Below are 13,021 nucleotides of genomic sequence, written 5' to 3'. Positions count from 1 at the left end.
CCCTGAGCCTGCCCCACTCTCCCCAGGGGACAGAGTACTCCTCAAACAGCTAACTCCTAGGTCTCTTGAACCTCAATGGACAGGACCTCACACGGTAATCCTCACCACCCCCTCTGCTGCTAAGCTCCTGGGACATCCATGCTGGTACCATCTCTCCAGGCTCAAGCAGGATCCTACTCAGGACACTTGTTCTGTCCAGCAGTTAGGACCTTCCACCCTCTGGTTTTCCAAGATGCCACAATGAAGGGCCTACCTGCTCCTCAGCCTGGCACACTTATCTTTGTCTATACAAACAAGACGGGTAATAACAATATTTTTTTCTCCTAGCCACGTGCCTTCTTATCTCCCTCAAGGAACAGATGCCTGGCGTCTCCAGGATGGCAGTAAACAGGATGCCCCTCTAGCCACACCTCTCGCTGAGCTCACCAACTCCCAGCTCTGCCCTCGCCCATATTGCCCCCATGCCTGCAGGAAGCAGCCAGATTTGAGCTGATGCTCTTTATCCAAAGAAAGTCTGAAATGTTTGGTCAGAAGCATCACCTCAGCTCCCCAGCACCCCTTTATACAGAGTCTGGCGTATTTGGTCAGGGGCCTCATCCCAGCCCCCTGGCATCCATGTTTGGAAGGCTGGGCAGAAAACTCCATTCCAAGCTCCCTTTCCTGGGAGTTGCCTCAGTCCAAACTCCACCTCCAAGAATGCCCACCAAAGGGTGACCACTCCCCAGCATCCTTTGGATATATACCCAAAAGTGGTATTACTGGGTCTTGAGGAAGGTTGTTTCCTAATTTTCTGAAAAATCGCCACACTGACATCCAAAGAGGTTGTACCATCTTGCATTCCCACCAGCAATGCAGAAGTGTTCCCTTTGCCCCACAACCTTTCCAGCATAAGTCGTCATCAGTGTTTTTGATTTTGGCCATTCTTACAGGTGTAAGATGGAATCTCAGAGTTGTTTTGATTTGCATTTCTCTGAGTGTTGTAGGAGCTGCGGGCCTGCTTTTCATCCCGCCCGGCTCCCACACGGCTAGCTTTACACCAGAAATAACAACACACAAATTGTATTCATTTAAACACTGCTTGGCCCATTAACTCTAGCCCTTACAGGCTAATTCTCATATCCCGATCAACCCATCTCTAATAATCTGTGTAGCATCAGTCTTACCGGGAAAGATTCAGCATGTCTGACCTGGTAACTTGCTTCATGGCGTCTGCCCGGGAGAGGGGAGCATGGCCTCTGAGCTCACTTCCTCTTCCTCCCAGCATTCTATTCTGTTTACTCCGCCCGCCTATGTTTTAACCTATGAGGGCCAAGCATTTTCTTTATTATAATTAACCAATGACCTTCCTCCATCATCTGATGGCTAAGGATGTTGGACATTTCCTTACATGTCTTTCAGCCATTTTAGATTCCTCTGTTGAGAGTTCTCTGTTTAGGTCTGTACTCCATTTTTTTTTTAATTGGATTATGTGATCTTTTGTTGTCCAATTTCTTGAGTTCTTTGTATATTTTGGAGATCAGCCCTCTGTCTGATGTGGGGTTAGTGAAGATCTTTTCCCATTCTGTAGGCTGTCGTTTTGTCTTGTTGACCGTGCAGGATCTTACTTTTTAATTACAAATAGAACCTTACCTGGCAAGAGCTTACCACAGGACAAACTGGAACTTGTCCTTAACTGTCTTAGCTGAAAACAGAACCCTTAACCTGCAAGGTCTATTTTCCTGGTTTGGTCTTCCATTAACTTGTCAGGTATATCATTCCCATTTTGGTCTTATGCCACTGAGTAGCCCATACTGGCCAGTGAACCCAGAGATCTGGCAGTCTCTGACTCCCCATTGCTAGAATTATAAGCATGTACTATCATGCCCTGCTTTGTTTTCATTTTATATTATTATTATTACTATTATTATTATTGGAGGTGGGTGCTCATGTCAGAGGACAACTTCATTGGGTTGCACCTTTCCATGGACTCTGGGGATCAAAGTCAGGCCATGAGAGCTGAACATCAAGCACCAGCTGAACCATCTTTCCACACCTGACTCCCCACCACCACACACAACTTTTTTTCCTTTCATGTGGCTATTGAGGATTGAACTAATTAGGGTAAAGACCCTTGCAAAATAACCACTTTACCAACTGGGCCATCATCCCAGCCCCAAGAACAAGGACTTGACAACGAGCCTATTCAGAAAGAGACAGAGAGACAGAAAGACAGAAAAAGACAGTGAGGCAGAGACAGAACACAAGAGTTCCCTGAAAGGGAGGGGTGCCCCTGTTCTGGTGCCAAGAGTTGCAGTGGGATTTAAACCCATTAACTGTCTTACAAGCCCTGGCTCGCTAGGAGCCTGATAGCATGCTCTTGTCCCTAGGAGGGTGGGTGAGGCATTCGCTGGTGCGTGATGTGGGTGAGGGCCAAGGGCTTTGGGGCAGAAACAGAAGCTTTGAGGTGTGAGCAATGAACCCAAGCCCTCAAACCTGCAGAACCGCACCTTCCAAGTGACCCTGGGCCTGCTGAGTGCTTGCACAGCTCAGCATCCTAGAAGCAAGAATCCACAATACTTGTATGTTATCTGGAAATCCGACCTGAGAGTATGTCTGCGCACAAGTGTGCAGGAGCCCATGGAGGCCAGAAGGGGGCAGCAGATCCGCCGGAGCAGGAGTTCAGATGGTTGTGAGTTGCCTTGTGGGTGCTGGGTTAAAACAGCTGTGTTCTCAACCACCGAGCCTTCTCCCCAGTCCTGGATGCTTCTCTGTGAAGCCTTCTATGGTCCTTGGATGCGAGCGAGTCTCAGAAACGTTACTGGCTGGTGCTGCTCCAGTCACAGTTTCAGAGAAACTAAGGAAGTTGACCCTTGATGGTGGCCGTGTGTGGAGCACCTGAGTGTGGATGAGCACCTGAGCATGAACACCACCACTTCTCTCGCTTATGGATGAGGCTGAGAGAGGAGGTGACCAGATAAAAGCGAGGCTGTTTGTGATAGATACATGGTCTCATATAATTCTCCTGAATTTGGCTTCAGAGATTAAAAAGGAAAAAAAAAAAAACCACCTTGTTTGAACAGGAGTTTCTCTTCCTTCAATCCACGCCAGCTTAAAGCATACTCCACCCTTCCTTTCCCTCCTCTGCTCTCCAAAGTGGCTAGATAGGAGGTGACAGACCAGCGCTCCCTGGCCCAAATACCTGCACACGGAGGCCACGTGACTTCTCTGTCAGAGACTTGCTTTCCCACAGGCTTCTGGGATCCAGCCAGGCACCATGAAGATCTGGTGTGAGAGATTGCATCCTTGCGCTCAGGGGGTCCTGCTTTTGGCTGTGCTGACCTCTCTCTTCATTCTGCCTTCCTTCATCAAGGAGCCCAGCACAAAGCCTTCCAGGTAAGGAGCCAACCCTGTGAGTCCCAGAAAGACTAGCCAGTGAGGAGGCCTGGGGACTTCCGAGCTTCCTACGGGTCCACACGGTGTGTTAAGGTCTGGAAGGAAGGCCAGTGTCAGAACCTGGAAGAGATGGAAATGGAGGTGGCGGCGAAGACCAAGGTGCCCCGGATACCAGGAGGGTTGTAGGAGAAGGCAGGCAGGAGCTGGGAACTCAGGAACTGCATCTGCAGACGGCACACAAAGCACGAGACAGGTTGTCCCCAGGGCTGGTGAGAAACAGGGCAGCTGGAGAAGGACCTGCTCTCAACGCCGTTCTCCTTGACCCGCAGCAAAGACTTAGTCTGTGTATTTCCCGTGTCTCAGAGGCGTTCTCATCCTGAAAGGGAGTCAGTAGAGTTTAAGACCTCCTATTGGTGGGGGTGAGGAGGAACCGTCAAATCTGCGCCCCAACTGAAGACTTCCCATTGGTAGTGGTGATGGGGGAAACCGTCAAACCTGCAACCCAAGTGAAGACCAACCTTTGGTGGGGGTGAGGAGGAACCATCAAACCTGAGCCCCAAGGGGGTCCTCCACAAGAACGTCTCGAACATTTAGCACGTCCCCCGAAGTGAGATCCTCTTGCCAGGCTCAGTGAAAAAACTCTTTTGGTTTTACTACTCAGCGCTTGCAAACAATACTTTCATTCTCTCACAGAGACAGGGGGAAAGTACACACAAGTTGGGTTAGGGAGGTGGCTCGGTGGGTGGAGTGCTCGCCCAGCGTGAACAAAGCCCCTCTCTGATTCCCTGTATCAAACCAGGATGGTGGCACATCCTAGCACTGGGGAGGTCGAGGCAGGAGGATCGGGAGTTCAAGCTCAGCTACACAGCAAGTTCAAGGCCAGCCTGAGCTACAGGAGACCTGGCTAAAGAGATAAGAAAGTACAGAGAAGTGATCAGGAAGCGAGGGTCTCCCCGACTCTATCACTGTTTAGTACCTGGGTGTGTCCAGAGCTCACAATATCTCAGTGTTTGTGCACAGGCTGTCCTACACCCTCCAGCTTCTCACTCCTTGGGGTGAGGACGACAGGCAGCTAAGGTGAGTCACTGGATGGTTCACTGCCCTGCTGGCCACAGAGCTGGGCTAAACCCAGGCATTTGTCCTCTGACCTGAGCTTGGTCCCTGCAGGTGGTGTAGCTGAGGATGGTTTGACCTTCTGATCCTCTTGCCTCTGCCTCCCCAGTCCTGGGTTTACAGGTGTGACTCACCATGTTGGCTTAGGAACACTTTACCTGGATGAGATTTGTCTCTCTCCTTCATGGTCATTAGATTGTGATTTGGGGGAAGGTTGGTTCAAGACTCCCTCCCCATGCAAAAAATGCAAAACATCTTCTAAGTCTCCTGAAAATGTCTCCATACTTTTGTTTACTTCAAGGGTTCATTTAGAAGATATTTGTTTTTGCTTGTGGTACGAAGATGTGTTTGTGTCTGTTGGTATTCTATTTGAGACAAGTTCTCTCTGTGTAACCCCGGTTGTCTTAGAACTCGCTGTGCAGACCAGCCTGAGACTCACAGAGATTCACCTGCCTCTGTTTCCCAAGTTCCAGGATTAGAGGCCTGTGCAATTTGCCCAACCCCTTTGCTGATTTATTTATTTCTTTTTGTCACTTGACTGCTCAGTTCTCAAGTGTGTGTTTTGTCAATGACAATAGCTGTCACGGTGTCAAAGATCATCCCTAGAAGAATGTGGGAAGGGGAAGGGGTGGAGAACTCCAAGGCTGCTAGCGAGAAGTGTCTGGTAGGAGTGGGCTGCAGGAGAATCCCTCCAGCCTTGTACCCAGCCAACACCACTGGCTCCTGTGTTCACGGGTATGGTAAATAGGCCGGTGAACATTTCTGGTTTAGAGACTTCTGAAGGCTGAATCTCAGTGCAGTTGTTCATTGTGGGGCACACTGAGGAGACAACAGAACCACTCTATCCTACCCTGGGTCTCCATGGCCCAGGCAGCTGTGGAGCAGGAGCCCAGCACTTCCTGTGTCAGGGGTCTAGGAGTGGAACCCTCACTCCCAGAAAGGTGTCCGTGGACAATGATGTTGCTGGGAACTGTGGGAGACGGGAGCCTGGAAAAGACCCTCTGAGGGGTCCCCCGAGCAGAGGGGCTTTCCCCAGGGAAACCTCAGCTACTGACTGTTGAGCCCATGTCAGCGAGAGCTGGGTAGCCACCAAGCTGACTGCACCTCAGGACAAGCAGGGACAGCTCTTCCCAAGCCAGGTTGTGGAGTATAATACCCAAAGAAGCTCTGAAAAGGAGAAAGGGCTGAGGGAGGGATATGGCTCCATGGTAGAGCAGTTGCCCAGCATCTCTGAGGTCCTGGGTTTGATTCTCAGCCCTGAAAACAGGAGGAAGGGAGGGGATAGATAGCAATAGACAGACAGACAGACAGATAGACAGACAGACAGACAGACAGACAGACAGACAGACAGATCTAACACAGACAAACCCACAGTGTCTCACTATATAACCCAAGATAGCCTCAAACTCATTGATCCTCCTGCCTCAGCCTCCCAAGTGCTGTGATTATAGGCATGTACCACCACTCAAAACTAGAATGAGCCAGGCAGTGGCGGTTCATGGCTTTAAACCCAACACTAGGGAGGCAGAGGCAGGCAGATCTCGGTGAGTTTGTGACCAGTCTGGTCTACAAAGAGAGTCCCAGGACAACCAGGGTTGTTATGTGGAGAAACCCTATCTCAAAAAACAAACAAATTCAACTAGAATAAGTCTTAAAATCCCCTGAAGTGACTGTAACATGAAGCATGTTCAATAAACTGTATGTAACCAAGTCCCAGATGATTGACAGAGGGAACAGTTGCCATGGAGAGAGGTCTCTGGAAGAGAGAGAGTCTAGAAGGTCTCTGTTAAAGGCTTCAAAGACAGTGTACAATTTGGTTGAGTGACCAGCAAATGGTCTCCAGCAAATGGTCTTTAGGTAAGGAAGAGTCTACCAAGAATGGGGCTAACCTAGACTAATCTACAGAGACTAGGGCTAATCTAGACTAATCTACAGAGACTAGGGCTAATCTAGACTAATCTACAGAGACTAGGGCTAACCTAGACTAATCTACAGAGACTAGGGCTAACCTAGACTAATCTACAGAGACTAGGGCTAACCTAGACTAATCTACAGAGACTAGGGCTAACCTAGACTAATCTACAGAGACTAGGGCTAACCTAGACTAATCTACAGAGACTAGGGCTAACCTAGACTAATCTACGGAGACTGGGGCTAACCTAGAATAATCTACAGAGACTAGGGCTAACCTAGACTAATCTACGGAGACTGGGGCTAACCTAGAATAATCTACAGAGACTAGGGCTAACCTAGAATAATCTACGGAGGATGGGGCTAACCTAGAACAACCCATCAGCCTTACTGAATGGGGAAGTAGCACCCCTGACATGAAGGGCTTGCCTGGAAAGCAGGGGAGCCCTAGAGAAGGGTGGGGCCAGAGGACAGTGGCAAAGGCCTTCAGAGCAGAAAGGCTGCCTCACGAGAACAGGGGTTTGGACCCATCCAGTGTGATGATCAAGGGCAGAGGGATTGCCTAGGCAGTTAATTGTCAAGAATGCAAGGAGGCTTTAGTCACTGAAGCCCAGGGAGGATCCCAGAAGAAAAAAGTGAACTTCAAGAGATATTTTGAAAGAGTGGTGGGAAGAAGGTGGGGGTGCAAAAGTGACCCCGAGTCTTACAGCTTGGAGGAGCCACAGTGTTGCAGGGGCCGACGGAAGCAGCAAAATCAGTAAAAGACAGCTAGCAACAGGACAGCACTGGGAACACGGAGCACTGGGGAGGGGGGCAACAATGCCTATGACCCCCAGCACTGGGGAGAGGGGCAACATGCCTATGACCCCCAGCACCGGGGAGGGGGGCAACAATGCCTATGACCCCCAGCACTGGGGAGGGGGGCAACATGCCTATGACCCCCAGCACTGGGGAGGGGGGCGCTGCAGCTGGAGGATCCTGAGTTGGAGGCCAGCCATCACCAAACACAACCCTGTGTCTAAAAAGAAAAAGAAAAATTGAAGGGACTGGGGAGAACAGTCAGTGAAATGTTTGCCACGGGAGTGAACTTCTGGGTTTGATTCCCAGAACTCATGTAAACTCCAGGCGTGGTGGTGGCCACTAAGTCCCAGTGCCATGGGCATGGAGACTGGTGGACCCCTGGGGGTCGATGGCCAGCCAGCTCAGCCTGCTTAGACTCTGTCTCAAATAGCAAAGTAGAAGGTTTCTAAGGAAGACACCGGAGGCTGACCTCAGGTGTCCACGTCCACGCACCTACATGTGCACACTCACCGACACACACAAAAGTAACTTAATGAAGTTCACAGTGGTGACAGAGAACCGCGGACGCTTTCTTTACCTTGCTTTATGGGGGTCATTGTGAAGACGGTAACGCCCTCACTTATGACACTTGGATTCAGACCTGGAGCTGCTCTATCAACTGCGCCCCAGGTGCCTTCTGTGTGTGTCTTTGATCTTTACAACTATACCAGGTCGTTGTTTGCACATCTTTTCAAAGAAGATTAACCTGAGATCCATAAAAGTCAAGGATCGTCCCACCCATCCTGGAGACCGCAAAACATAAGGGATTTTGGCCCTGGGTGCCATTCTTACCCCGCCCCTTTCTGGTGAGCTCTCGAGAGATAGAAAGTTTCATAGAAGCGAGTAAGACACGAACCTGGAAGTGTGAAATATTCATGTGGTGTTGCTATTAGCACTGAAGTCACGCTGGACCGTTGTTACAGAGGAAAGTGGGCGAGTTCCAGCAAGTGTGGGGAGTGGCAGAGCATCGTGGAGCGAACAGGGTTTGTGTGGTTCCCAGAGGCCACTTCAGCTAGTGGGGACATTGCAACCCAAGGATGTGACAAAGTCAGAGTCCACTTGGGAACAGGAGACTAATGAGAGACTGAGTGAACCTGAGCCCGAGACCTATGGGACTTTTTAGATGTTTTCTGTTTGAGTGTAGACATATGCATGGGGCTGCAGAGATGGCTCAGTGGTTAAGAGCGCCAGCTGCTCTTCCAGAGAGGACCCAGGTTCGGTTCCCAGCACCCACAATGGTGGCTTACAACCACCTGTAATTCAATGGGCTTCTAGAGCAATCCCCTCCCCTGGCTTTCTTAGACACCAGACATACACATGGCGCACATATATGCAGGAAAAACACCCGTGCACATAAAATAATAAAATTAAAAACAAAAGAAACATAACTATTTTCCTAAAGAATTATTTTTATCATTTTTAACTACATGTATGTTTGTGTGTCTCTGTGTGCACATGAGTGAAGGTGCCCACAGAGGAGTGGGATCCCCTGGAACTAAAGTTATAGGTGCTTGTGGGCCACCCAACATAGGTGTTGGGAAACTCAAACTTGGGTCCTCTTGAAGAGCAGTATGTGCCCTGAACTCCTGAGCGATTTATCTAGCCAAGAAATAGGCAGGTTTTCTCTAATCCTCTTATTTCAGGGCTTGGACTCCTAATCCAGGAAGATGCAGAATTCAATCCCTGAGGGCCTCATTTCTCAGCACCATCCCAGACTCCAGGAACAGGCAGCCAATTTTTAATGATTTATCTATCTTTATTTTATGTGCATTGGTGTTTTGCTTACATATGTGTCTGTGTGAGGGTGTCAGATCCCCTGGAACTGGAGTTACAGATGGTTATGAGCTGCCATGTAGGTGCTGGGAATTGAACCCAGGTCCTCTGGGAAAGTAGTCAGTGCTCTTAAACACTGAGCCATCTCTCCAATCCCAACAGGGGGCCAATTTTTGAGCCACTGGTTGGGCTGCTGTGGAGACCACCATTATCCCTGTCCCATGGCCTTTTCAGACCCACCTAGCTTAGGTGGGAGATCCTCTGACACTCTGTGGTCTTGTCTTCCTTGGGTCAGCATGTAGTCATTCCCCCTCGGGGTCTTCTTAGGTCCATGGAGCCCACCTGTAATCTCAGCATAGTGGAGGCTGGGGATCCCCAGAGGAAGCTAACTAGAAGCTGTGTTTGTAAGGATGGGTTGAAGTGAGGAACCGCCTGGGTCCCGGCAGCCCTAATAAGCCACCACCACCTGTTTTCAATAGACTAATTAAAAAAATAAGTAATAATAAACTGGGCGTAGTGGCGCATGCCTTTAATTCCAGCACTTAGGAGGCAGAAGCAGGTGGATCTGTGAGTTTGAGGCTAGCCTGGTCTACAGAGTGAGTTCCAGGACAGCTAGAGCAACGCAGTGAGACCTGGTCAAAAAACAAACAAACAGGAGCTGGAGAGATGGCTCAGCGGTTAAGAGCATTGCCTGCTCTTCCAAAGGTCCTGAGTTCAATTCCCAGCAACCACATGGTGGCTCACAACCATCTGTAATGAGGTCTGGTGCCCTCTTCTGGCCTGCAGGCATACAAGCAGACAGAATACTGTATAAATAATAAATAAATAAATATTTTAAAAAACAAACAAACAAACAAACAAACAAACAAACTGAAACAAAGCAAAAACTGTAATAGTGAAAAGCAGGGAAAGATTCAGTGTGGCCACCCTGGGACAGGAGGCAAAGGTCTGGTGATTCCCAAGTCCCATGGCAAGGTGTGGGTGCAGAGAGCGGAGGGGGATAGCAGATGTTTTCCTCAATCTTTCCTTACTTGATTGTTTGAGATGGGCGTCTCTGCTGAACCTAGAGCTTGCCTGCTGGGTTCTACCGGATGGAGCCCGTGGGCATTTTCTCTCCAGGGCAGTCAGTGTGTGTGTCCCAAGGCCCTTGGTTAGGCAATGAGGGCACCTGTGCTACCTGGAGTCCTCTGGTCTCTGCCCCTGAGGACAAGCTCTGCGGAGGTGCTGAGACTTGAACCTGGGTCTTCATGTTTAAGCAGCAAGCATGTTCCTAACTGAGCCATCTCCCCTGCTCCGATAAATTTATTTTGGAGTTCAATATCTTGTATCTTTACTCCCACGTAGATCAGAATTATGTAACTAAATTGGTTTTTGCCTGGGGATTGTCTGCAAGCCCTTTGCTCTGTCCCTCTGAGTTAGAGACGTTGTAGAAAAATGATCTCCTCAAGCCCACCCGGCCCATGTACCAGGTCAGGCCCCTGGAGTCTGAACCTACTGAGCTACCAGCATCTGAAGACTTCTCGAACCCTCGTTGAACTCTGTACATGAGAATAATGGAACACCTAGGTACATGCCCACATAGACACACCTAGTCATTACAGGTAGACTTAATTCTAGAGAACTTAGTGAAACTAGATTACATAATTTTGTCTCTACCTAGGTCATTGCTTCGACTTCATGTAAAACTCAAACAAGTCATCACGTAACCGGAGCATCTACAGACAGAACATCCCTCAGAGTCACTGAGCCACCCTTGCCTTGAGACAGATCCCAAAGAGGGGCTCTTTTTCTCTCCATACAGTCGTCCATGCTGTGCACTGGGAGCTGCTTCATGCAGCAGGTCCACTGCCTTCAGCTAGGGACGTAGCTCAGCTGGTAGGGTACTTGTTCCCCGACACGGCACAAACTGGTCATAGTGAGGCATTCCTGAAACCCCAGCATCTGGGAGTTGGAGACAGGAGGATCACAAGTTCAAAGTCATCCTATCCTTGGCGATACAGTGATTTTGAGGCCAGCCTGGGACATGTGACAACTATCTTAATGTTTTAAAAATACACGTTTATATGTAAACACATACACATATATGTATCTGTATCAATATGCATGCTAGAGAGATTCCTCAGTTCAGAGTACCAGGGGGCTGAAGATGACTCATGGTAAGAGCACTGGCTGCTCTTTCAAGGCTCTGAGTTCAATTCCAACACCCACATGGTAGCTCACAACCACCTATAATGGGATCTGATGCCCTCTTCTAGCATGCAGACATACATGAAGACGGAGCACTCATACCTAAAAAAAATACATAAATAAATACAAAATTAAAAAGAGTGAGTACTGGTCTTACAGAGGATCTGGGTGTGACTTTTAGCACCAGCATCGAGCTCTGTGGGCACCTGAATTCTCATGCACACACCCACTCGTAGACATAACATCGTTTCAAAACAAAAATAGATGGGTGGTGATGGGGCACACCTTTAATTCTAGCACTCACGAGGCAGGCAAATCTATGAGGCAAAGGTCGGTCTACAGAGCAAGTTCCAGGTTGGCCAGAGCTACCTTACATAGAGAAACCCTGTCTCGAAATAAACAAACAAACTTAAAATACATACAGAGAAATGCATTTTCTGTATCAGGCCAGTGTGTGTGTGTGTTCCAAGGAAGAAGGCCCCTGGTTCCCTGGTTAAGAGTCAAGGTTCCACTCCTCCCCAGCATCTGCTTAGAAACCTTAAATTAGGTCTTTATTCAGTTTCAAGGTCAGAACAGACAGCGCCCTTTCTGGAAGATTAGAACAGGTCTCTGTTTTGTTTTTGTTTTTGTTTTTCCTAGTTTAGGAAGGCCAGAGATACAATGAAACCAAAAAGTTGGCCCCGGCTGAGCAAGGTGGAACATCAAGGCAAGGTTAGCAGAGGTTCTCGCCCACTTGACGGGTCGGCCTGGCAGGATTCTCCTTGTCTTCACCCTTAACAGCAACCATCTCCCACTGGCCAGCCCAACAGCAAACATCTCCGACTGTCCAGCCCTGATGCCCGACTTTATTCAAATCTGCAGCCTGTGTATGTGTATCAGCATACCCTGCACAGAACAGACATTTCGTGAACAGCCGTTGAGTGACACCTTTCTCATGTCCTCTGTGACAATACCACGACAATGTCTCTTCTATCTAAGAGACTGGAGCTTTTTCCAGAGCTCCCAGCCAGAGTTCATCATCCAACCTGAGATCACATAAGACTGGCTATTCTACTGTGTACTCAGCCTGCTCAATCTGCCTTTTATGTTACAATATAACAAGTGTGAAACAGTATAACAAGCTTGCTTGCTTTGAATTTCCCATGACACCAACTTTTACAACCTGAACTACCATAGCTATAACCCTAAATTGAAATTATGTACTCCTTGGTGTTCCTGACTCAGAGAACAATGCTTGCATATCATTTCCTGAAGGCAATAAAAATAAAGTGTAGAAGCAATCTTATAAAATGTTGGGCACAACATTTGGATATTGCTTGATAAACAATGGTACTTGCAACACCGGAAGTTGGATCTGTTGGAGCCAATGACTTAATCCCTTGTAAAACTCTGTTGAAGATTTCTGTAGAGTATCCCATTCCTTCCCGTTGTGATGCTTTCTGTGCCATTCAGTAAAGACAGAGCAAAGCCCTTTGTATACATGCAGTCACTCGCTGACAGACTCAGAACTAGGGACAGACTCCCAAGACAGCCTTCGGGCAGGCACAGGTTCAGGCTCGAGAAACAAATGGCCATAGGACAGAAGACAAAGGAGAGTGAAGTAGAGAACCCAAGTCTTGCTTAAATCCCACCAAGAAGGGCTTTGGCTTCTTCCCTTAGTGGGACACCAGTGCACTTAGAGTATATTATTCGTGCCTTCAAACTGACCACTCCTCTGTGCGTAGTTCAAATCCATTTCCTTGCTGGACTTAGTGGCACAGCCTGTAATCCCAGCCCTTGAGAGATGGAGGCAGGGGAAAGAGGAATTGAAGGTACATAGTGAGCC

General features: G+C 48.6%; 1 protein-coding gene across 2 annotated transcripts in view; it reads left to right on the top strand.

The window, feature by feature from the left end:
* The first annotated feature begins 1,085 nt into the window (after nt 1-1,085).
* LOC126500321 (alpha-N-acetylgalactosaminide alpha-2,6-sialyltransferase 1-like) overlaps nt 1,086-13,021 on the top strand; it is a 19,690-nt gene continuing 7,754 nt past the window's right edge. For both annotated transcript variants that reach the window (XM_050140079.1, XM_050140080.1), the window contains exon 1: nt 1,086-3,372. In XM_050140079.1, the coding sequence (XP_049996036.1) occupies nt 3,254-3,372 (119 nt within the window). In that variant the 5' untranslated portion in view covers nt 1,086-3,253. The remainder of the gene's footprint in view (nt 3,373-13,021) is intronic.

The sequence above is a fragment of the Alexandromys fortis genome, unplaced genomic scaffold, assembly GCF_014885135.2.
Source record: "Alexandromys fortis isolate MF-2015 unplaced genomic scaffold, M_Fortis_MF-2015_v1.1 scaffold_39, whole genome shotgun sequence".
Taxonomy (NCBI): domain Eukaryota; kingdom Metazoa; phylum Chordata; class Mammalia; order Rodentia; family Cricetidae; genus Alexandromys; species Alexandromys fortis.
This window is presented reverse-complemented; position numbering and strand designations above follow the sequence as displayed.